Source organism: Dama dama, chromosome 4, assembly GCF_033118175.1.
Source record: "Dama dama isolate Ldn47 chromosome 4, ASM3311817v1, whole genome shotgun sequence".
Lineage (NCBI taxonomy): Eukaryota > Metazoa > Chordata > Mammalia > Artiodactyla > Cervidae > Dama > Dama dama.
This window is the reverse complement of record NC_083684.1, coordinates 16,852,803-16,878,851: the sequence shown is the minus strand read 5'-3', so window position 1 is coordinate 16,878,851 and position 26,049 is coordinate 16,852,803. Positions and strand designations below refer to the sequence as shown.

The 26,049-nt window shown below is 48.7% G+C and overlaps 1 protein-coding gene across 1 annotated transcript in view; it reads left to right on the top strand.

The window, feature by feature from the left end:
* The window catches only part of COTL1 (coactosin like F-actin binding protein 1), a 43,583-nt gene extending 19,588 nt beyond the window's left edge, over positions 1 to 23,995 (top strand). Inside the window, exons 3-4 of the mRNA XM_061138308.1 lie at positions 4,666 to 4,823; positions 22,726 to 23,995. Coding sequence (XP_060994291.1) covers positions 4,666 to 4,823; positions 22,726 to 22,836 — 269 coding nt within the window. The 3' untranslated portion in view covers positions 22,837 to 23,995. The remainder of the gene's footprint in view (positions 1 to 4,665; positions 4,824 to 22,725) is intronic.
* Positions 23,996 to 26,049: the final 2,054 nt, after the last annotated feature.

Here is a 26,049-nt window from a genome sequence, read left to right as displayed (position 1 = left end):
TCAAAGACATCAGCAATCTTCTCAGCCAGACCATTGTCAGATAAGCGCCAAACAGCCACCGGGGAAAGTGGTCTCTCCTGCTGTGACAATTTAAATGACATTGGCCTGCATTTCTGAAAGTTCTTATGGCCAGCCGTGTCCATGGGGGTGGGGGTGAGGCTGACTTATGGGGCATCTGTCCTGTGACAGGTCCTAGGCGGGTACTTGGGACACACAGTTTGTAACTTTCTCAGTGGCTTTGGCCAGTGACAGAGCAGTTGGGATCCAAGTGTGGTCACGGGATCCCAAACATCCAGACTGACCAATGAGGTAAAGAGAAATAGAGTGGTTGCTGTGGAAACAGGCTGCGAGTTCTTTGCTGGTGTTGTCTTGGCATTAGCAAGTCAGGAGGCATCAGATGTGTGGTCCGCCTACCCCTCAAGTCAACGCTGCAATTTAATTAAACACTTTGGAACTGCTTCTCCTGTTCCTCCAGTAACACTACTCAGAAGAGTGTGCTGGCTTCCCAAACTCAGCCTCCAGTGCCGGGAAATACTGGGGAACGAAAGGGCTCCTGTACCAGCCATGCGTGGCTGTGTGAGTTTCAGTTCCTCAGCCCCACCAGCCTCATTTCCTGTGCTTGCACCTCACCCGCAGCTCCACTCCAGGGAGAAGGTTCTACCAGGTCAGGCCAGACAGCTTTCACAGCATCCCATTTTATCCTTGCGGCTGATATAGAAGAAAGGTATAAAATTACCTGATTTGGAAATATCCCAAAAGTCCATCAGTGGGTGCATGGATGAATAGAACAGAATGTGGTCCATCCATACAATGGAGTATTATTCAGCCATGAAAGGAATGAAGTACCAGAATTCCCTGGTGGTGCAGTGGATAGGAATCTGCCTGCCAATGCAGGGGCCATGAGTTCAATCCCTGGTCTAGGAAGATCCCACATGCTGCGGACTGACATGCCATTGTGCCACAAATACTGAGCCGGAGCTCTAGAACCTGTGAGCTGCAACTACTGAAGCCTGCGAGCCCGAGAATCAGCACACCGCAACTGCTGAATTCCGTGCACCTAGACTCTGCTCCACAACAGGCGAACCCACCGTGATGAGAAACCTGCACACCACAACAAAGAGCAGCCCCTGCTTGCCATAACTGGAGAAAGCCCTTGCAAAGCAATGAAGACCCAGTGGAGCCAATAAATAAATAAAAGCTTCAAGCTATTAATAAAAAAAAAAAAAGAATGAAGTGCCGATCATGCTACCACGTGGATGAACTTTGCCAACATGCTGAGCTGAAAGAAGGCAGACACAAAAGACCGCATAGTGTAGGATCCCTTCCATCTGTAAAATGTCCAGAAAAGGCAAATCCAGGGACAGAAACTAGCTGAGTGGTTGCTTAGGACTGGGGGGATGGGGGAAGGGTGAGGAGTGATGGCTGGTGGGTAGGGGTCTAGGGGAATAGGGGTGGGTGAGGAGTGACAACTGGTGAGTAGGGTTTTTTTTTTGTTTTTTTTTTAGTAGTGGGTTATTTTGGGGGATGATGCAGATGTTCTGTAGACTGTGGTGATGATGGCACCATATTGTGGATGTCCTAAGTGCCACTGACTTGTATGCTTTAAAACAGTTAAAATGGTGGATTTTTTATGGTGTGATGTTTACCTCCTTAAAAAAAATGAGGAGGACCATAAAATCACCCCATTTTTCAGATGAGGCCAACTGAGGCTCAGGTGTTTGGGGGTTAAGTCAGGTTCCTCAAGGAGTTAGAGATGGCACTCATGTGGTCTCCTGTTCCCAGACTTCTCCTTCCTCATTTCCCATAGCCAGTTGGTCACTTGTTCGGTTGCTAAGTCATATCTGACTCTTTGAGACCCCATGGACTGCAGTACGCCAGGCTTCCCTGTCTTTCACCATCTCCCTGAGTTTGCTCAAACTCATGTCCATTGAGTCAGTGATGCCATCCAACCATCTCATCCTCTGTCCCCCCCTTCTCCTCTTGCCCTCAGTTTTTCCCAGCATCAGGGTCTTTTCCAGTGAGTCAGCTCTTCGCATCGGGTGGCAAAGATTGGAGCTTCAGCTTCAGCATCTGTCCTTCTAGTGCATATTCAGAGTTGATTTCCGTTAGGATTGACGGGTTTGATCACCTTGCTGTCCAAGGGACTCTCAAGAGTCTTCTCCAGCACTACAGTTTGAAAGTGTCAATTCTACAGCACTCAGGCTTCTTTACGGTTCAGCTCTCACATCCATACATGTGAGATGTATGTCGGTCACTAAGCCATGTTAATTTGGCCCATGAAGTGACCCTGAGACCCGTCTTTCTTCTCTGTCTTCACCACTTTGTCCCCCACTGACCCCTGTGATCAGGCTCCTGTGGCCGGGTGGGGGCGGTTCCCTCAAGGAGGAGGGCTGGGCAGACACACCCGAGACATACCTTGGCTCCAGGCTGGCTTGTCCTTGGTGCGCTACCTTGGGCACGTCACACGACCTCCTGGCTTCATCTCCCAAATGGTGGTTTGGATGTAGATGATGGTGACCATGATGCATCCCATGGCCCACCTCCCCACATCCTTATGAAGACCCGATGAATACTAACCCATAAACTGAAGAGTGCTGTGTCAGTGTGAATGGTGATTGTGATCTGTTTCCTTTAAGAAATTCCTGGATGTAGAGTTTGAATCTGGAGTCCATGCCCTGTCCAGGGCTGTGTCTTAGCTCCCCCAGGGCAGATGGTTCCCTGGTAGACTGGCTGGCTTGTTGTCTAGGGTGAACTTGGGCTTTCAGGTACTAACCAGCCCGTGTGGATTGTCTCCATCACACTCAGAGGGCTGGTGGTCTTGGGTCTTTGTGTGGGATGCCACATGGAGGCACCTGGAATGATTTTAGGATCAAGACACCTTGGTTTTTGTTTGTTTATTTATTTATTTATTGGCTGCGCTGGGTCTTTTTTGCTGCTTGAGGGCTTTCTCTAGTTTCAGAGAGCGGGGGCTACTCTCTAGTTGCAGTGCTCAGGCTTCTCATTGCGGTGGCTTCTCTTGTTGTAGAGCAGGCTCTAGGCCGTGAGGGCTTCAGTAATTGTGGCACATGGGCTCAGTAGTTGCAGCTCATGGGCTCCAGAGTGCAAGCTCAGTAGTTGTGCTGAAGAGGCTTAGTTGCATCTTGGCATGTGGAATCTTCCCAGAGCAGGATCAAACCTGTGTCCCCTGCATTGACAGGTGGATTCTTAACCACTGGACTACCAGGGAAGCCCAAGATGCCTGGTTTTAAAGTAAAGTCATGAAACCTCAAAGTGTGATCCTTTGACTAACAGCATCAGTATCACCTCAGAACTAGTTAGGAATGCAGACCCTAGGGTCCCATCCTAGACCTGCCGAATTGGAATCTGCATTTAAGTGAGATGTCAGGTGATTCAGATACACACAGTGCTTGGGAAACACAGCTCCATGAGTCATTAGGTCCCTGAGAAATCCTAGAGCCAGCAAGAAAAAGCTGTTTGAGAGCATGAGCTGAGTCAAGGGGCAGGTACAGGATGAATAACCCCAAACCAGCAGCACCGATTCGATGGACTTGAGTTTGAGCAAGCTTCAGGAGTTAGTGATGGACAGGGAAGCCTGGCGTGCAGCAGTCCATGGGTTGCAAAGAGTTTCAGACACAAGTGAGCGACTGAACAGAGTAAGCAGCTACCCGCGTCCCGGCCATCACCAGGGAGGGGCTGAATCAAGACTTCACTGATAACTGCAGTTGACATGTGAACTGTTTAGGGATTAATCTGAGTAAGGATATGTGATGCCCTCAGCAAAAAGTGCTGGATTTTGGTGCAGAACTCAAAGGGGTCCTGATTAAATGGGGACATAAAGTATGTCTAGAAATTTGTGCTCCTCTGGCAGTGGCTGGGGGTGGTTCCGTTCCCCAGGGGACATTGGGTAGTGGCTGGAGACATTGTTGGTTGTCATCCTGGGGTGAGGGGTGTGATACTGGCATGGAGTAGGCGGAGGCCAGGGTTTCGGTTCAGTGTCCTCCAATGCACGAGACGACCCCACCAGGAAGAACCACCCAGCCTCAAATGACTGGAGTGCCGAAGTGGACACAAACATGTGCACATGCACACGCGCGCACACACACACACACACACACACACACACCATATAACAAGCATAACACACCTAGTGGAAAAATGCTCAGAATTCTTTATTGGCCTAATTGGCCACAATCTAAGAATGCCCAGGGGGCCCCAAGCTGAATCCCAGGCCAGAAGGAGGGCCACTGTCTTTGTTCCCTGCCCCCTGACCCCAGCTCAGTTCCTATCTCTCTACTGTGTGTCTTTCCTGTTCCAAATAGGGCCTCAAAGATTTGGGATAAAAACAGTTGACAACCTTTTGCTCCCTAAATCAGATTCAGAATTTGAGATGTGACTGTTTGAGGGGAGGGCAGGGTGGCAGGCGTGGCAGTCAGAGAGGCCTGGGCTCCCGCTGCCTGTGCAGAGCATCCCGGGGCCCTTGTGCGCCTCCGCCTCCCGTCTGTGAAGTGGGCATCTCCACCTGCAGCACTGTTGTTGGGACCAAAGGAGGGAATGGTGGCTCCTTCTGTGTCACTCTGGGCACCCTTGAGGTTCACAGCCCCACCTGGGGGTGTGGATCTGGGTGTTCTAACTGAGCACCTTGCCCTCCTTTTGCTGTTGGTGCAGATGACGTCCGACTGTTTGCTTTTGTGCGCTTCACCACTGGGGATGCGATGAGCAAGAGGTCCAAGTTCGCCCTCATCACATGGATCGGCGAGAATGTCAGCGGGCTGCAGCGCGCTAAGACCGGCACCGACAAGACCCTGGTGAAGGAGGTGGTGCAGGTAACTGTCTTTGTGTTCTCTTAGGGTCTGGGGGGTGGGGGTCACATTCCGCAAAGGGCCACCATCCGGTAGGGACACAAGGGGCTGGCTTGGCTCCTTGGTCCGTGACTTTGAACGTGTCATGCTAAGTCCCTGGACCACTAACGAGGCTGGTGAGAGATACCCTGAATTGCTTTTTGAGCATGGTAGCTGCATTTGTGATCCTGACTAGAAACGTGGTGGCTGGTATCTACCTTTCTGGGTGGGGCAGGCAGCTCATGGAGAAGGGGGCTAGAGGAATGACCAAAATGGCGCCACTTCCTGTGGGTGATGGAGGGCTTCCAGCCATGACCATGAAAAAGTGGTAATGGGAAAGTTCACGAGTGCCCACTGAATGGTGTCTAGCACACAGTAGGAGCGCAGTGACACTTGATGAATGAATAAATGTCAATCACATGGGCACCAGCAGGAGTTTAAAGATGACTTTGAAAAAAAAAAAAAAAAGATGACTTTGATGACCCTAGAATGACAAAGGCTGCATCAGCAATGGCACAGATCCTTAGACTGGGTAGCTGGTGATGGCTGATTTACTCCTGTGTCCCTATTAGACTGAGAGGAAGAGGGGAAAATGGTGTACCCTTGGTTTTGTCCCTGGACTTCTTCTAAACAGCTCTACTTGTAGAGCTTCCCATTTTGAAGTTTTTTTTTTTTTTGCATTTTGAACATAACAAAAATTGACACTATTGGAAACTTCCAAAGCAGTTCATCTGAAGCTAGGGCATGGGGTCATGCTGAGGAAAAAAAAAAAAAATTCTAGGGCTTCCTTGGTGGTTCAGTGGTAAAGAATCTGCCTGCCAGTATAGGAGATATGAATTCGATCCCTGGTCCGGGAAGATCTCACATGTTGTGGAACAACTAAGCCTGTGCACCAAAACTATTGACCCTGGACTCTAGAGCTGGGGAGCCGCAACCACTGAAGCCCGTGCGTGCTGGAGCCCACGCTCCTCAACAAGAGAAGCCACCACAATGAGAAGCCCTCGCACCACAACTAGAGAGTAGCCCCGGCTCCCCACAACTAGAGAAAAGCCCATGCAGCGGTGAAGACCCAGCATTGTCTTCAAAAGCAAATCAGTAAAATTATAAAAAAAAAAAATCCAAATTCCAGAACGATAAACTGGGGAAAGGAGGTGGAGGGGAGAGGGTTTCTACTACCAAAGGGATCTCCATGTTGCAGAAGGATTTCCCAAAACCCATGATAGGGAGTGGATGGCTAACTGGTACAGGGCTTCCTTGCTGCTGCTAAGTCGCTTCAGTCGTGTCCAACTCTGTGCAACCCCCTAGATGGCAGCCCACCAGGCTCCCCCGTCCCTGGGATTCTCCAGGAAAGAACACTGGGGTGGGTTGCCATTTCCTTCTCCAATGCATGAAAGTGAGAAGTGAAAGTGAAGTCGCTCAGTTGTGTCCGCCCCTTAGCAACCCCATGGACTGGAGCCCACCAGGCTCCTCTGTCCATGGGATTTTCCAGGCAAGAATACTAGAGTGGGGTGCCATTGCCTTCTCCAACAGGGCTTCCTTAGAGGTGATGAAAATATTCTAAACTGTTCTAAAATCTGTGGTGTTGGTTGCTCATCTCTGAGAATATACAAAAAGCCATTGCATCCTAAAAAACAAGAAACGCACACGCACACAAATCTGGTGAGTGCAGAGTGGTGTCCTGGATTGGATCCTCGGATAGAGAAACTGGTGAAATTGGAATGAAGTCTGGGGTTTAGTTAGTAGTCCTGTTCCAGTGTTGGCTTCCTGGCTATGACAAACATACCATGGTAACTGAAGATGTTCATAGTTGTCAAAATGGCCGTGGGGTACGTGGGAACTCTTGGTGCTGTCTCTTGCAACTTTCCTCTAAATCCAAAACTATCCCCCAATAAAACTTCTATTAAAAAATAATAACAGGAGAGAACTCCTATCATTCCATTATTACGGCTGATTTTTCCATCTCTCCTACCAGTCCTGTGGGTGAGCTCACTCCCCTCTGCATTGCTACAGTCACAGCCTATGAATCACACCTAATCAGCTTCTTTTTTCCGAACGTAACGTAATTACATAAATTATGTGTCTGCAGAGTCTTTGTGATGAACATTTTTCTGGCTGCTGACCGTCCCGTTTCACAAGTGTACTGTGATGGAATGAAAATCCCCCTGGTGTTGGCCTCTTGAGTTGCTTCCCATTTTTATTGTTATAAATTAATATGTTCTAACCAACATTTTAATACGTGCAGCTCCTTCCCATCCTACACTGAATTGTTTCTTTAGAGAGCCTTTTCAGGAGGGGGAGCATTCCGGAGTTAACAGGGGTGAGAATCGCTTTAAAAAGAAATAGGCTAGGACTTCCCTGGTGGCCCAGTGGTTAAGACTCTTCACTTCCAATGCAGGGGGGCGCAGGTTCAATTCCTGGCCAGAGAAGTAAGTTCCCACATGTGCTGGTGTGGCCAAAAATAAATAAAATGAAATTTTAAAATATTTGAGCCCAAAATTAAAATATATATACATATTTATCTTGCATCTTAAAAAAAAAGGTATAGGCTGTCAAATTACCTCCTAAAGGGCTAGCACTATGCCTGGGATGTGGTAAATGTTCCATAAACGTCACTCACTTCCTAGCCTAATCAGCATTACCAGCGAATACTGCGGCTGGAGCCCTCTCCAGCAGTGGCACCCTTTCTTTGGGCAGCCGCCTACTCAACCCCTCGGGCTGTTTTTCTCCCGGACAATTGGAAGCTTTAATGGTTAACCAGCCTTCAAGGGTCTCCATTGTGGCAATAGAATGGAAAATGCAGAAGAATGCATGTCCATGACCAGAGGTCTCCTGCTGGACTCCACCATCCACACTTAGTCCTCTCAGCCAGCCCGGCGTGGCCGTAAGAAGAGCACACACTGGGAGAGGGTGTTTGCTGGGGCATGTCCAGTGGGGGCGGTCTTTTGAATCTTGGAGAGCCCCTGTTTTTCCATTTTTAAGACTGTGGTAAAATGGAATAACATAAAATGTTAGCCCTTTTAGTGTGCGGTTCAGTGGTGTGACGTACCTTTAGTGTTGGGCGGTCACCGCCATTGTCCAAAAATTCCAGAGCTTTTAAAATCACCCCCGAAGGCAACTCTGTCCCTGGTAGCAGTCTGCAAAGTTCCTGTTACATCTAAAACTCTTCTCAGTTTGGTGAAGTGGGTAGAGGGTGGTTTGGGGAAATGATTCTTTGGTGGAAAGACTTCAGTTGGGCGTGTTGGTTATAATTCATTTGTTTGTAAACTCTAACATATTGCAGCAAAAGGGGAATTGCTTGGCTCTCTGAACTAGGAAGTGCAGGGGTTGCCAGCTTCAGGTGTGGCTGGATCCAGAGTTGAAGCCATAGCTTCTTTTCTTTTCTCTTTTCTCTTTCCTCTGTGTTTGGCCCCAAGTGGCCCCTGTGCAGCAGGAGAAATGGTCCAGGCCTGGTGGCTGTTCTGGGTCTTGATCCCAAGGGAAGAGAGAGTCCTCCTCCCTTAATGTCAATCATTCCCTTAAAATGATCCAATTGGCCCAGCTTAGGTCACATGCACGGGGCCGGGAGGTGTGGGGCCTCATGAGGGGCAGCTCCAAACTGATTCCAGTTGTTAAAAGAAAAGGATGCTGGTATATGAAGAGCATAGCGGATGCTTGCTTGATCTTGAACTGCAGGTGCAATGTGATATTTTGACCATTACCTTTTGCATTTCCCTCCTCTGCATTTAAGAAGGGTTATTACCTGAAGCTGTTACAAGACTTCACATTTATACTACAGTTGTAAATACAGCCATTTATGTTACAAAGGGTTGATTTTACTGGTGTAATGTTATCTTCCAACAGTCATTAAAATCATGCTGATGCTGGCAGGTCAGTTTCCCCCTCTGCTTAGCGGGGACTCGGAGCAGATGTTCTTTAAGGGGTCTCCAGATGGTCATTCTGGATTCCTTGTCTTGGGGACAGGATCACATCCCCAGCTGCCTTTTACCACCATTTTCATGTGAAGAATAAATGGATTGAGTTTTAATTTCAGATTATTCCTAACCTGTTTTTTTGTAATAATAAAAATACCCACATCCTTATGCTTTGTATGAAACATTCAGTTCAGTTCAATTCGGTCGCTCAGTCATGTCCGACTCTTTGAGACCTTTTGAGACTGCAGCATGCCAGGCTTCCCTGTCTGTAGAGAATGTAAATGAATGTTGTTGTTCAGTTGATAAGTCGGGTCCGACTCTTTGCAACCCCGTGAACATAGCCCACCTGGCTCCTCTGTCCATGGAATTCTCCAGGCAAGAATACTGGAGTGGATTGCCATTTCCTTCTCCAGAGAACCTTCCCGACACAGGGATTGAACCTGTATCTCGTGCATTGGCAGATGAATTCTTTACCACTGCACCACCAGGGAAGGCCATCAATGAATGTAGAGCCACTGAAATCAAGAAGCGTGGATCTTTATGCCACCTCCCTGCCCGTGGGCAAGTCTCTCTCCTTTCCTGGGCCTCAATTTCCTCATTTAAAAATAAGTTGGAGTGGGACTTCCCTGGCGGTTGACCTTGCCTTCCAGTGCAGAAGGTATGAGTTCAGTCCTGGGTTGAGGAGCTAAGATCCCATGTGCCTCCTGGCCAAAACACCGAAACAGAAAGCAGAAACAATCTTGTAACAAATTCAATAAAGACTTTAAAAATGGTCCACAGCAAAAAAAATTTTTTCTTAAAAAAAAAAATGAATTGGATGAGTTGAACTGCTGTCATACTCTGTTTGTATATATTCTGAAACGGTTTCATTTGTTTGGGGGGCACTTTGTTTATCACAGCGTATTACTTTTAAAGGAACCTTTTACTTTGTCAGTAGAAGAGACAGCGTGCAGGGCCGCGGTCTGGGGCTGTAGCCTTTGGAGCCAGATGGAGTGAGCTCAGGTTTCAGTCCTGCCAGTCAGCGTGCAGCCCCAGGCAAGTTCCTCTCCTCTGGGCCTCTTGTCTGAAGCAGGGCTGGTATAGCATCTGCCTCCTGGGGTTGTTGTGGGGATTGAATGAGTGACTATCAAGAAACTTAGAACAGTATCTGGTAGCATCCTGGGAGTGTAGTTGAGAATACTCCCAGCTTTCCTGGTTCGACACCACTGTGATACACAGCTTTCTAGTTTCCCTGGGGACTGACAGGTCCACATGCTGAGTCCCTGACCTGGGGCATGAATCTTGTTTTTGAACCATCCTGCCTAACTGTCTTACATACGGCTTGGATCACAGTCACATCCATCAGCAACACAGAAAGGTTCCAGCCTCACTCACCCTTGCTGGTGCTGACCTCAAAACAATCCGAACCTCACCTGGGGCCTGTGCCTAGGTGCATCAGCTGGGAGAGTAACCCTAAGCTTAGCCCTGAGCAATGATAAGACTTGCCTCAAGCCATGGCTAGCAAGCAGCCGGCCGGGGCTGGCTGAGGAGTCAAAAGTCAGGAGGTTTGATGGCGGGTCTCTAGTGTGTGTTCAGAGCCAGGCTGAGATGCTGAGCTGCCTCTGAGGCTGGTGGAGAACAGGACGAGGCCAGCAAGGCTGGGGGCAGCAGCTGGCTGCCAGGCTGGGTGATGATGGCACCCAGACTTGGGCCCGGAATGCGCTGAGTGGACAGGGTGCGTGGCTGCCTCGTCACAGCCGTCGTCTGCTGCACAGAAACGCCTGGCTGGTGCCGGCGACACAACACCCAGCCCATTGTCCTGGCGCCGCTGTGGGGTGAGAGGGACAATGCAGTGGCCCCCGTCAGAGACCAGCCCGCGCCGGGCCAGGCTGTCTCGATTTAGAAACAGACTCGGTCGATGGAGCATTGTGCTGGCCTTGCAGAAGCTCTGTATTCACGTGGTCCTTTTATCTCTTTTTTTATTTTTGAATATCATATGAATGCTCACTGAACCAATTACCCGGAGGTACATCTCGGCTTTCAGCTCTGGGAAGAGAACAGCAGGGAGTGTTTCCTCTACGGGGAAGCGGAGGTGGGAAGGACGGGCCTGTCAGTGACTGCATGGAGCCATCAGTGTAATGTGTATCCTGAAGGCTTCTGAACCCCAGGAGCAGGGGCAGTTTATGTGCTGGACCCGTCCACCCACAGGGCCAGGGCCAGGACCAGATGTCCTAACTCTCTTCCAGGGGGGTCCTGTTTATGTACAAGTGCAGTAGTTATAACAAGAGTTTTACTGTGTCCTTGCCTTATGCCTGGCACTTTGAAGGACTTTCCACATACTGAAATTATTTCTTCTTCACAAGGCCAATTCTGCCATCATCTGCATTTTATAGATGAGGAATCTGGGGACCAGGGGAAGTTGGGGAAGTTGCTCAAGGTCCCCTGTGCTTGCAGACTGGCCAGGGACCCTGACTCTGTCACTTCAGCCCACTACACGTTTCCCAAAGTCCTCTAGCACCAAGAATGTTCTGAGGCCAACATACCTTTTGGAAACTCTACTTTTATAGACTCGCATGACACATTAAAGGCTCTGAGAAGATCTGCAGGAAACAGATGTCTTACATTTATTTTTAAATTTACTGACCTGGTTCTCAATCTTCCTTGATGTTAGAACTTTTTTTTTTTGAAACTGGAAACTGAACATCATTGCCCAGTGTTTCTTTCTTTTTTAAATACTACTGTGTCAAATGGAAGAGATCACGGGCCTAAGGGGGAGTGAGATCCAAGTTGACATTCCAGCTTTATTCACCTTTTGCCCTAGGATCTCAGGCAAGTAACTTTATCTCTAGAAGCTGTTCTCACTTAAAGAGAATGTAGATTCTCACAGAGCTGTTGGAAGGATGAAAGAAAAACAAAGGAAGTGAAAAGGTTTCTCCTTTTAGTGACTGATGAACTCCTATTCATCCTTCACAACCCTGATTTTTTATCCCATTCTCCTAACAGCCTCAATCAGAATTAATTGCTCCTGTGTTTGGACTGTAGCCCAAATTCCTTGAATTATAATTAAGTGGCCCTAGAAAGTAATCTCGAGGGCAGGGACCATGGCTGCTTTATTTGTATTTCTCGTACCTAGAAAAGTACTAAAACATGCTAAAATGTAAAGAAATAGATCTGTTCACGTAGGCTCTGCTGCTGCTAAGTCGCTTCAGTCGTGGCCGACTCTGTGTGACCCCATAGACGGCAGCCCACCAGGCTCTGCCGTCCCTGGGATTCTCCAGGCAAGAACACTGGAGTGGGTTGCCATTTCCTTCTCCAATGCATGAAAGTGAAAAGTGAAAGTGAAGTCGCTCAGTCGTGTCTGACTCTTCGCGACCCCATGGACTGCAGCCTACCAGGCTTCTCCGTCCATGAGATTTTCCAGGCAAGAGTACTGGAGTGGGTTGCCATTGCCTTCTCCTCATGTAGGCTCTAGTCTATGCCTTATTCTAGGACAAAAGCTAGTAAATGTTCAACAATGCTGTTCGGGCTGAACTAAGTTGTGGAAGCTATTTACACTCAGGGAGGGGCTTGTGGGTGGATTGGAATTTCCACAGGCTCCTCTTATGTTTCAGTGGAAAGCAGAGGTGGAGCGGGGAGAACCTGTGTACCTTGGTGTCGGAAGATTTACGGGGCTGCTGCTCCTGCTTGTAGAGCATCAGTGCTGCCCGCCACTCGGTGGACCAGCTTAGATGCCTCATCCCTCTTTAAAAGGGCTGTTTTTATGGGGAGTTTTATGCTTCTTCAAGCCTGTGGCTTGGCCCTTTATTCTTCTTAGAACCAGAAAGGGCTTTTTGTGCTATGTTTCACCTGGGCCTGGACTCATGCAAGGGGGCTTTCCAGTGATTGAATCCTATACTGAAAACACAGGGACTTGCCTGGTGGTTCAGTGGCTAAGACTCCATGTTCCCAATGCAAGGGGCGTGGGTTTGATCTTTGGTTGGGAAACTAGATCCTATATGCCACAACCAAGATCTGGCACAACCAGATAAATAAATAAATAAATAAATGTATCTATCTATCTATATATATAGATATATAAACACACAGACAGACACACACACACTAAGGTCCCAAGCTGCCTATGAATGGTGGTGCCAGGATCCTGTGTGGAGGGGCAAGTGCCATTATGCATCCAATGTACAGATGAGGAAACTGAGGCTTGGAGGGGTGCCGCCTCAAGCCAAGGGTTAGTGTCAAGACAGAAGCCAGATGATGGGGCTCAGAGACCATTTTAGTCGTGGGGAGGGCAGTGGGGAACGTGGTTCTATGCTCCTGCTACCAAGAGGTTAAAAGCTCGTGGGAGAAAGAGGAGGATACCCACACCCTGAGCCCGGCATGTAAATGCAAGTCGCTTTCACAGGCTGAGAGCTCTGCCAGCAGGTTGTGGCTGGGTGCCCGTCACTAAAACCCCAGGTGGGTCCCAGCTCTGGGCCAGCCGGCCTTGGCATGGTGCCTGCCTGTCCCCACCCCCCAGCCCTGCAATGGTCGGCCTCCTGATGTCTACACAGTGATTCCTGACACTCACAGCAGACAGTTTCCACGGACTGGGGATGTCAGATTAGAGCTGTGCAGGTCTTTACTGAGGGAGCCCAAGCACTGAGTCCAGACAGGTCTCCAGGTGTGACCCACACACCCAATGGTGCTTGTTGAGAAGGCTGCCTGTGCCCTCTACCTCTGAATCTTTCAGATCTTCCCTCCCTCAGTCTCCTGCCTTGCAGGGACCATCCCCCACCTCTGTCCTTCTCTTGTCATAGTTTATCCCCGACACCCTGCCTTTTGAGAGTCCCTCCTAGAACAAGCTCCAGGCTCTCTGTTCTTTGCCCTATGGTGGTTTATCCCACCTAATGGAATTAAGGACTTCCCTGGTGGCTCAGACGGTAAAGCGTCTGTCTACAATGTGGGAGACCCGGCTTCGATCCCTGGGTCAGGAAGATCCCCTGGAGAAGGAAATGGCAACCCACTCCAGGTATCTTGCCTGGAAAATCACATGGACAGAGGAATGTGGTAGGCTACAGTCCATGGGGTTGCAAAGAGTCAGACATGACTGAGCGACTTCAGTTTACTTCACAAGTGATGGTCTGTCACACAGCTAAGTCTGCTAATTCCTCTGGAGCCCTGGGTGCATAATATGTGTTATTACAAAACATTGCAGAGGTGCTGGGTATGTCCTTTTATGTAATTTTTCATAGATGTTTTCAGTTTTCGTAATTTTAGTGGCTGAATCCTATTCTGTTCAGTGGATGTGGGATTATGTGTGTGTGTGAGCATGGTTTTCATTCTCCTGATGAAGACCTTGGTGTGGAGTTAAACATGGGTTTGGGTCTCAGCCCCACCCTATGATGTGTGTGACCTTGTGCCAGCTGTTTCACTTCCCTGAGCTTCAGCCTCCTCTGAAAATTGGGGATGATAATATCTAACTCATAGAATTGTAAAAATTAAATAAAATACTGTGTATCCTAAGTGCCTGCCATGTAGGACTTGTTCAATGTAGGTGCTATTTACTTATTTACTCAACTTTTGTTGAAAAGTGGAAGCAGTCTGGTATTTACTGACAGTGAACATCTGTGAGTATACATGTTGTAATTTTTTAAAAATTCCGTTGAACTTTTCCTTTGGGAAAAATTCCCAAAAGTGAGTATTGCTGAGGAGCAAGAAATACTAACCACTTTTTATGGCTAAGCAATATTCCATTGCATATATGTACCACATCTTCTTTATGCATGCATCTGTTAATGGACATTTAGATTGTTCCCATGTCCTGGCTATTGTGTAAATAGTGCTGCAATGAACATTGGGGTACATTTGTCGTTTTGAACTATGGTTTTCTCAAGCAGTTATATTCCAAGTTGAAAAAAGAAAGAAATGCTAGCCACAGCTTCAACCAGGCAGAAATTGAAGTCCTAAACTGGATTAATATCTCTTGTCAGTTGATTGAGAGCAGGGGCTATTTGGAGGTCTGGATTAAGAAGGATTCTGAGGTTAAGTCTGGACTCAGTGGGGAAAGTGCCATGACTGATTTGTGATGTCTGCCCTGGGTACCGGAGGAGAGAGTGGAGTTTGTTCCTGCCTTCTTTTTTTATATATATTTATTTATCTGGCTGTGTCGGCTCTTACTTGCGGCACTTGGGTTCTTGTTGTGTCATGCAGGATCTTTCATTGTAGTGCTTGGGTTTAGTTGCCCCGTGGCCCGTGGGATTTTAGTTCCCCAGCCAGGGATTGAACTCGTGTCCCCTGAACTACAGAGCAGATTCTTAACCACTGGACCACCAGGGAAGTCCCCAGTTCCCACATTCTTACCATCCTTGATCTAGACAGAGCCTTGTCAGAAACCAGGCAAAGTGGAGTCGGGGCTCTTATAAATATCCATGGTCCAGGGAGGCAGGGGTCAGAATCCAGGCAGTTACTCAAATGCTAAAGGGGTGGATGGCCCTGCAGGGTTAGGATTCAAGGCACAGAGACAGCTGCCCATAGCTGGTTTGAACTGAGAGCGAGCCCAGCATGCTGGAGGACATCATGCCTTTCCACCACCCGTCCACATTGGGCAGTTACCTTGAGTCCGCTCGGAATGCCACCACCTGCTCCGCTCTCGTCCTCTGTCCTCTCCTTAGTGAAATAGGCTCGTGCCATTTCTGACCTGTGACAATGATGCAGGTGCCTACATTCCCAAATTCTGTCAATCATTGGACCAAACCATTTCGACCTACTTGTTTTTCCCTTGTCTATGACAACTCATGCCAGTTACAGGAACCTGTTCTTTTTCTAGTAAATATACCCCACTGGAAGGACTTTTAAAACCTTGGTCTCTGAGACTGTAGAATAGTTGTAGGAGGGAAGGTGTAGGGGGCCCAGGAGGGGTTGGCAGGTTTGCTGTGCATTTTCATCTGGCCCATGTTCCTTGGAGGGTGCCTTTTCTCTTAGCAAGATACGGGCTGCTGGGGACCAATTGCTTTTCTTCAGCATGCCAAGGCCTTTGGTTTATAATTAATCTTCACCCACTTGGGGAAAAGATACATTATTGTGGCCAGCATGTGTCCCATCCACCCACTGCTCCATCTCACTGCCCACACACTGCCCCACCTCACACAGGTGGGAGGGGAGGCTCCATCCCCACCATTTTTGCAAGAGTTTGGGATGGGCCTGAAGCCAGCACGCAGCCTTCTTTTCGAAAGTCTTTTGAGTAGGAAAGCCTTCCTACTCAAATCCCAAAGTTGACACTTATGTGCTGGTTTCTCTCACTGCTCCTTGGACTCTGGTGTCCAAGGTAGAGCTTTGTCCCATGGTCTCTGGAGGCTCAGGTGCAAATCCAAGGATGGCTGGTGGGGAAGCCGGCAGACCCACCATCCATACCGCTTCTTTCATGGAGATGAAGACCAGGGCCTGGAGCCATTGACTGCTTCCTGCAGGGCCTTTTAGAACCCTCTTGGTTCTTCTTCTCTGCTCTGAGACTGTCAGAGGGACCTGACAGATTTTGACTTCCCAGGGCCTCAGATAGTGTCTGGCATATAATAGATGTTCGGTAGGCAGGTGTTAATTGGAAGAGTGATTTGCATTAGCTCTCGTTACCTTAGGGTACGATGAAGGTCACCTCTCCTCCCTGGCACCACCTTGTAGCAATGGGCATTGCTGGCATCACAGACTTAACTCACTTTTTCTCCCCAGACCTTCCCAGCACTTGTGTTCTCTATGTAGGGTAGTAACTCATTGTGGTCCTTATGTTCTGGGTAGAAGACCAGACACACTTCTGCCCCCACAGGCCTCCTCTCTGTCTTCCCATGGCTAATTCTGTCCCCAGCTTTTGAGTGAGCAGCTGGATTTGCTGTCTTCTTTCTGCAAGGGCAAGGAGAGCCTGTGTCACTGTCTCGCTTATTCTGAGAAATTCCCCAGACTTTCCTTCATTAAAAAGTAACCAGTGAGGATGGAGAAGTCAGTGTGGGTGAGGGAAAGGGAACTTAGCCACACCCTATACATTTGCTCTGAGCATTTCAGAAAACTTCTTTAGAGCTCACAGTCTTCCCTAACAATCTTGAGAATGAAGAAAATCCATGACTTTGTGAAATATTACCTTATCATTCTTGAGCATGTGCTCTGCACTAGGCGCACTCATCAGATCCTTACAGGATGTAGGTCCTCTAACTGTCCCCTCTTGAGCGAGAAACCTGAGGATCAGGCGGGTAAGTTTCCGGGGAGGGTCAGGCTGCTGGAAATGCACATGGGCGGCCGTCTCAGTGTGTGGCCCAGGCCACTCCCAGTACATTTTAGGACCGAAACCTGGGCTTAAACCCAGGAAGTTGGGGGCCATATAAAACCGAGATGATTTGGGGACTTCTCTGGCAGTCCGGTGGCTAAGATTCCACTCTCCCGATGCAGGGGGGCTGGATTCAATCCCTGGTTGGGGAACTAGATCCCACATACAACTAAGAGCTCGCATGCTGCAGCTAAAAAATCTGCATGCTACCACGAAGGTAAAGATCCCGACTGCTGCAAGTAAGACCCAGCACAGTCAAATAAATAGTATTTTAAAAGTAATAAAAGTGAGATGATTTGAAACCAAGGATGGGGAAATACAATACTCATGCACTTTTTAGACCAGTCTTGCAAGTAGATTCTTGACGGTGTATAGAGCACCACTTGCTAATCCTTGTCCTTCTCTGGAGTTGCCCTCCTTGGAAGCAGACCGATGTTCATCTTCTGTATTTGAAACATGAGCTTAAATGATCCAGAGAAATGTCCTGGGGACAGAATGTGTCCTGAATTTGATCAGTGTGTCTCCAAGTCATCTAGGAGTCCTGGTTAGCTGGATGAGGCGTCTTCCTTTGAGAAGTCCTGCCCTGACAGAAAAGGGAGAGACCCTGTCTGCCGGCCGTCAGCCAGGGACACCGAGTTCCCAGACATGACGAAGATCTTTCTAGAACTCTAGGTGACAGGGCCCCCAGACCAGCACATTTTGCTTTGAAGTCCTTGGCATGTGCCCCTGGCAGCCTGAAGGGTGTGATGGCTGCCGGCGTGGGAGGGGCACGCAGCCCACCAGGTGGCATGTCGGGGTGAGAGGGCCTGTCCCTGGGGCCCCAGTGTGATGCTGCTGTGTTCCCCAGGATGAATCGATCCCCCTCTCTGGGTCTTCCTTATTCTCTATCAAATGAGGGGGTGACTGTCAGGGTCTCAGAGGCTCTTTCAGATCAATACCCCCTCACCCTGACTTTCTTTTGTTAACCAAGGTACACATAGAGGAAAACACATATATCTTAGGTGTACAGCTTGATACATTTATGAATTCTAACATTTGGAAATTTTGTACACACCCGTGAAACCACTGCCCAGATCAAGACATGGATCCAGCACCCACCCACTCCTGCCCCAGAAGGCTCTCCTCCCCTGACCGAGATCAGCTCTAATCTTTTATGATTAATGTGTCTGCTTGACCGAGCACATTATTCTTTTTTGTTTTTATTTTTTTTAACTTTTTATTTGATATTGAAGGATAGCCGATTAACAATGTTGTGATAGTTTCAGGTGCACGGCAAAGGGACTCAGCCGTACACATTTTATTATTTACTCATTCGGCTGCCCTGGGTCTTAGTTGCAGCTCTCAAGATGTTAAGTCACAACATTCGAACGCTTAGCCGTGGCATGTGGGATCTAGTTTCCTGACCAGGGAACGAACCCAGGTCCCCTGACTTGGGAGCGTGTAGTCTTAGCCACTGGACCACCAGGGAAGTCCCTGAGTACGTTGTTCTTTCAGGCTCTTTCCTGTTCTCTCTGGACCTGGACTGCCACTGGCCATGTGTGGCCGCAGAGCATGTAAAGTCTGGCTTGTCACGCTGCTGTGTACTGAGTGCACCGGCTTTCTGAGATTCAGTATGGAAAACAAAATTACTTGTTTCAGTGCGGCTTCTAGCAAATTTACGATTCCCTATGTGTTAGGGTTGCTCTGGGCTGTGCTGGGGGTCTTCTTTCCGGCAAGGACTTGCGCCCTGCAGCTTGCAGCCTCTGTGTGGCCTGCCTCTTCTCCAGGAGGTGTTGCTGGTACCTGGAGGGTGCCAGGGACTGTGGTTGAGAGCCCAGGGTGTGCGCATGGCAAGGAGGTGGCCCTGCTTTCTGTAGATGTATTCTTTGTGGTTTTCAGCATAGGCGAGTCCTTGCAGGACCCTCAGGTTGTGGGCTTTGCTCCTACATTGAGGTCTGGCTGTCCACAGAATTATTTTTGCTCTTTCTGCCTGTTTTTGAAAACTCACATTTAAGCCCACTTCCCAGAGGTGGTGGCACCTCCCTTGCCACCTTGAATGCCCGTTCTGTGAGGACCCTAGAAGGAACAGAGGTGGAGAATTGTACAGTCATTTTGGGTTGGGTTTAGGTTGACTCAGACCTTTGGGGGACTTTTTGCAGAGTTCACACCCTGAGGGGATCTCACCGTTTTGAAGCCTCCGCCCTCCCACAAACTTCACCCCAACATCCTGTGGTGGGGGAGCCCCCCCAGGCCCACCAGGCCCACCTCTATGTGACCGGCCACTTCCTGTCTGCCCTCTGGAGGGAGGGGGCTGATTCCAATAGTAGGGATGGATGAGGCTGCTTGTCTCCATACTTTTGTTTGAAAGAATCAGTTTTGGCAAATGTGTCAAAAAATTTTGGTTTTAAGCATGTCTCAAATTCTCAAATGTATAGGGTTTGAGTTTTATTTTTGCAGTTTGAGACATAGCAGTTTTTTTTAATGTAATTTTTGAGACATAGCTGTTTTTTTTTTTTAATGTAATTTTGTTCATTTACATTTATTGTTATGCTGTGTTTCACTGGGTTCTGCTACCCTGGTTTGCTTCTTTAGCTTTGATTCGATTTCCCATATACTTGTGGTTTTAAGGGGGACTGTGCTCTGTCTGCACTTTCACTGTGGATTTCTTAGACCTTGTCAAACCTCTTCTTGATCTACATTGTCTAATGGCTAACAGACACAAGCGCAAGTGTTCTTGTTTCTCTAGATAGCCATATATAGCTATGACGGGGCAGAGGAACTTTGGACTTCCTTCTATAGGCATCTTGAGCTGTGGGGCTTCCTCCTCCTGCTTTGCTCTTCACCCCGCCCCCTGCCGCTGGGGCTCAGGTTGAGAAACACGTTATTTCTGGGTTCCCCTTTCTGGCTCTGCCGTTCTGCTGTGTCCGCTCCATGCTGATGACTTACACAGGCCCTTAGCAGCACAGTATGTCGGACTGGGAGCAGAAAAGGATGTTTAGTCATCTGGGCTGATTGCACAATCTCTCCAAGCCCAGCCCATGGAACTTATCTTTAAAAAAAAAAAAAAGCTAATATACTGAAGGAGGATAAGTGAGGAAAATGTGTGAGGCTGCACCTGGCACGTATTAGTTGCTTGATAAATATTAACCTCCCCTTTCCTCCTTCCTGTTAGTATTCTTGGTGGCTTGGCATGTTTTGTCTTAATATTGTGAAACTTGACCTTGAGATTGCTTCTGGCTTAGTCATTCTTTTTTGTTTCTTTCTCCCTCTTCTTAAAATTGAGGTGAAATTCAATAACATAAAATTAGCCACCATTAAAAAATATACAATTCAGTGGCATTTAGTACCTTCACGGTGTTGCAGAGACACTGCTGCTGCTGCTAAGTTGCTTCAGTTGTGTCCAACTCTCTGTGACCCCATAGACGGCAGCCACCAGGCTCCCCCGTCCCTGGGATTCTCCAGGCAAGAACACTGGAGTGGGTTGCCATTTCCTTCTCCAATGCATGAAAGTGAAAAGTGAAAGTGAAGTCACTCAGTCGTGTCCGACTCTTAGTGACCCCGTGGACTGCAGCCTCCCAGGCTCCTCTGTCCATGGGATTTTCCAGGCAAGAGTACTGGAATGGGGTGCCATTGCCTTCTGTACAGACACTACCTCTATCCAATTCCAAAATATTTTCATCACTCCTAAAGGAGATGATGATACTTTTAAGAAGGCCAGCTTTAGGACTTCCATCATGGTGCAGGGGATAGGAATCCGTCTGCCAGTGCGGGGAACATGGGTTTGGTCCCTGGTTCAGGAAGATTCTACATGCTGTGAAACAACTCAGTCCATGTGCCCCAACTCCTGAGCCTGTGCTTTGCAACAAGAGAAGCCACCGCAATGAGAAGCCCGTGCACAGCAACAAGGACCCAGTGCAACCAAAAATAAAAATAATTTAAAAATATATAAAATTTAAAAAAAGTAAAAAGAAGAAGGCCAGCTTTAGAGTCAGCTGTGCCTGCTAGCCGTATGACTTTGGGCAGCTCTCATTATCTCTAGCCTTTTGTTTTGTCATCTTCACAATGGAAATAATATTGATTATTAATATATTACAGGATTTTTAAAAAGCAGCTTTATTATGGTATAATTTACACACCACAAAATTAACTCATCTTAAGTCACCCTAAGTTCAATTGTTTTTAGTAAATTTACAGAGTTGTGCAACTATTATTGCAATTCAACTTTAGAGCATTTCCATCATTTTCTCTTCCAATCTCTAGCTCCTAGAAACCAGGAATCTCCTTTTTGTCTCTCTGGATTTGCCTTTTCTGGACCTTTCACATAAATGGAATCATACAACATGTGGTCTTTCATGGCTGGCTTCTCACTGAGCATAATTTTTTTTTTTTTTTTTTGAGCATAATGGTTTTAAGGTTCACCCCTGTTGTAGCCTGAATCAGTACCTCACTCCTTTTTATGACTGAGTAATATTCCATTATACGGATAGACCCTGTTTTGTTTACCCTTTCATGTGTTGGGCATTTGAGTTGTTTCCACTTTTGGGCTGTTATGAATAATGTTGCCATGAATGTTTGTGATTACCAGTCTTTGTGTGGACATATGCTTTCATTTCTGTTGGGTAGCTATCTGGGAGTAGAGTTGCTGAGTCATGCTAAAAGGTTTTAAGAATTAAGTTTGTTAATGTGTGGCACTGCCTGGTCACTTAGGCCCTTTGTATACAGTGGTCATTGTTTACATTATTTCCTCGTGGACTCTTTTTTTTAAAGTGGATGATGTTCTGACCTTCAGACTTGTTATTCACGTTTTGGTAACTTCTCCATATTCTTACCTGTCACCATCCTAACATTTTCCTTATGGCGGTTTTATGATGCATGTATTCAAATACCTGTTGACTCTTCACGGCTTAGATCACCTGCTTCACTCATTCAGGCCACACACATTTAAGAGAGCCTCGTGTGTGCTAGGTCTGTGGGGTTTTATGATGGACACATGTGTACCACAGCAACTACAACCATTTGGCTCATCACTACAGCCCCATCTCATGACACCGTGTTTGTTGAATGAATGCAAACAGTTCCCTTGCCTTCAAGTAACTGAGTGTGGCTGGCGAGCCCTGTACAACCTTCACTGCATCCAGTGTCTGGGCTGAGTGATCTCAGACCTGGGACCAGAGGCCCCACTTCATAGGAGTGTCTGAAGCTACCTTGTACTAGCTGATGACAGCCAGTCATGCATCTCTTCCCAGCTCCACTTACAAGCCCCTGTTGATAGTTTGTAATCAGCCAACGTGGGGAGATTTATGCCAGCCATGGAAATGGGTAGAAGGCTACCATCCACCCCTAACCCCTTTTGTGAGAGAGCCTGGTTTAAACATTGACCAGCAGACCAGCCTGCCTTTCCAACCTCCTCTTCTCTTATTCTCCTAACAAGATGGGTTTTCATATGAGGAAATAGAGGCACGGAGCATTGAAGGAACTTGCTCAAGGCCGCACAGTTGGAAAATGACAGAGTCAGAATCTGAACCCAGACCTGACCCTGGCCTTTCTGCGTACTCTCGGGATCTCTGGCCATGTTTTTTGTTCCCCCTGCAGAACCGTTCTGCCCCCAGATTTTCGTTTTGATCATTTCTTAGTATTTTAGTTGCCAAGACTTCCTGGTGTGTTGCCTGAGCAACACTCACATCCCGTCCCCTCTCTTTTAACGGGAACTCTGTGTTTTATTTTGTTCCTGCAGAATTTCGCCAAAGAGTTTGTGATCAGTGATCGGAAGGAGCTGGAGGAAGATTTCATCAAGAATGAGCTCAAGAAGGCGGGCGGAGCCAATTACGACGCCCAGACGGAGTAACCCCCCGCGCACCCTGCCCCTTGCCAAAGTCATCTGCCTGCTCCCCAGGGGAGGGGACCGCGGCCTCAGCTACCAGCCCACCAGCCCACCAGGGAGAGGAAACGCGATGAGAGGCGACGCCCACCACCCCGTCCAAAATCCAGCTCCCCTCCCCACTTCCCTTGTGCACCTGCCGTGTCCTAGCCCTCAAAGCTCATTGAACATCTTTTTTTTCTCTTTTATTCTTTCTCCCTGCCCTTCTTTCTTATTCTAAAGAAAAATCATTTTGATGCCAAGGTCACGCACATCATCAGATCAGAGGCGCCTCCTATGGTGACCCTTTCCTGATATTTCTCTGACGCACAAGCAGCCTGCCCAGCTTCACCCACCAACCTCGTGTCACTTCTGGCACCTGGGTCATGCTGCTATCTTGGTTTTCCTTGGCGCCTGCCTGCTTCCGCTGAGGCGACGGCTGTGCCGGGAGCTGTGCCCTCAACAGCGGCCTTCACAAGCACACACACATCCCGCTGGCCAGACTCACACCCCTGAGAGTCGCTCCAGAGCTCCCTCCACCCCCCCCATTCCAAGTTGCCTAAGCTCCATGCCCACCCTAGACGGTGCTTGGTGGAGAGAACCCCTCAGGCCTGACTCAGACCAGAAGAGAAGAGAGAAAATTTGCCTTAAAAGTTGCCTGGCTTTGCCGTCGGTCTGAAGTGGCCCATTCCCACCCTCTTGATCGAAATCTCATGATGGCGTGGAGTGGGGGCAAAGGTCTAGGTCCAGATTCAATAGGAGGAGTCTTTCAGGGGTCACGTCCCGGGCTCCCCAAGTGATGAGGACGTTAGGGAGAGAGGCCCGGGGTGCGGGATGGGAACTGAGGTCCAGCCAGTCAGCAAGGACAGCAGGGGACAGAGCGTGTGCAGCGGGAGCCCCGCCCTCGCGGGACCAGAGAGTCTGTGGGTTTAATCCTTGGTGGCACAACAGCGGCCAAAGGATTTCCTTTTTTTCAAAGAAAGATGTGATTGGCTTGGTTGTTCATGAGCATGTTTGGTAGCGTTCTTTTTCTCTTTTCCTTGCTCATTTCGTTGGGGGAAGTCTGTGCTGCGTTGGGGTCGTTAAGAGCATCCGCACTCAAAATGGTTTACAGAAATAAACAGTTTTTTTGTTTTTCAAAAAACAAGTCTGTCTGATTGGTCTTATAAAGCTTCTCTCTTTCCTGGAAAAACGAAGGTGGTTGTCGTATCAGATTTTAATTGGCATTTGGGGCTGGTTGTTTTTCATATTCCATAGCTTGTTTAATTTTAGCAATAACCGTAAGAAATTTGTGCTGTTTGGGACTTCCGTGGCAGTCCACCGGTTAGGACTCTTGAGTTCCCAGTGCAGGGGGCATGGGTTTGAGTTCCGGTTGGGGAACTAAGACTCCACATGCCACACGTGGTGTGACCAAAAAAAAAGAAAGGTGCTGTTTGCATCCCCATTTTATGGAAACCGAGGCTCAGAGAGACTCAGCGGTTCACCCGTGGCTTCCCAGCTGGCAGGTGGGAGAGCTGGGAGCTGAACCTGAGTCTCCGGGTGGCCCTGGTTCAGTGGCTCAGGAACAGCGGGGGAGGCCCAGGATCGGAGAGTGATGAGGCCGCGGGACTGTTGACACGTCTCGTGTGGCCAGACCCCTCCACTCTGCATTCAGGAAAAACCGCGAGAAGGCGCCCCCTCAGCTGGGCTATGACATGCTTTCTGAGGCTGAGCTTCAGAACGAGATTTCCAGCACGCCAGCCCTGCTGGGAGTGCAGAATCAGGCCAGAGGAGTTTCAGATGCACAGTTGGCTTTGGAGGAGCTGTGAGTGGGGCGGGGAGGGTGCGGGGAGACCAGGAAGGAATCCTGCAAGATGTGGGCAAGGCCCGAGGTGGCCCGGGGCCTGTCCTCAGCCAGGCTCCTCTGCTCGTGGCTGGGCAGGTTAGTTAACTTCTCTGAGCCTCAGCTTCCTCATCCGTGAAATCCTTAAGGAGCGCTGAGATTATGAGGATATCTGGCAGGGCTCGGTTGTCATCCCATCGGGCCTGCCACTAGGTCTTGACAGCTCTGGGTGCCCCAGTTTTTCCTAAACCTAGAACAGAGGGAGCCAAAGTAGGTCTCTGGCTTCCTTGCTTTTAGCGCTGGTTGGAGAGCTTGGATAATTACATATGCAGATAAGCCCCCTCAGGAAGAAAATTACAAAGGCACTGGGGCTGGTTAGGGGCATCAAGGAGGGCTTCTCTGAGGAGGGAACACCTGAGACGTGAAGGGGAGGAGGGAAGCCGGCTAAGGGGTGTGGGAAAAGGGGACCAGGGACAAAGGCTCTGGGGGGATGTGTGCCCAGAAGAAGGGCAGAGAGGGTGGAGCTGAGTTTATGTGTCAAGGAGCTGGGGTTTTAGTCGACAGCTGCAGTTCAGGCCTTTGCTGGGATTTCAGAACTTGGCTGATGGGATCTTGATGTCCTCAAGGGCAGAGAGACCTTGCCTTTATGTTTTTGAGAGTGAAAGTGTTGGTCACTCAGGCGTGTCTGACTCTTTGCGACCTCATGGAGTGTAGCCACCAGGCTCCTGTGTCCTTGGGATTCTCCAGATAAGAATGCTGGAGTGGGTTGCCATTCCCTTCTCCAGGGGATCTTCCCAATCCAGGGATCGAAACTGGGTTTCCTGCAGCCCAGGCAGAGTCTTTGCCGTCTGAGCCACCAGAGAAGCCCCCGCCCCGCCGCCCTGCCCCCTATAACCGGCATCCAGCAGGTGTCTGGTAGTGCTGCCTGGAGCTAATTCCATCCAGCTGCTCCCCACGCTGCCCAGGGCGTGGGCGCCCCAGTCTGGCCTCCCTCAGGGTCTGGGGTGAAGCTCTGGGTCCTCGCGCCTCCTTGCTTACAGACTCTTAATTACTTGACACGCTGGACATTCAGCAGCTGTTCCGGGTTACCCCAAACTGAATGGTGGAAACCAACCGCTGTGTTGTTTGGCCCTTGAATTTGTAGAACTGGAATTTAGGAGGGGTTCAGCAGGGCGATTTTCACTAGCAGGGTCTCTCCTTTGGTTGTGGTCGGATCAACTGGCCTGGATGCTCAAGCCGACTGTCTCACACGGCCACTGGCCGGCAGCCAAGGCTGGCCTGTGGCTTAGTGCACCCAGCACGTCCTCCTGCCATAATGTATCAGGCTGTGACCTTTTAAAAAAATGTTTTAAATGTATTTTATTGAAGTATAGTAGATT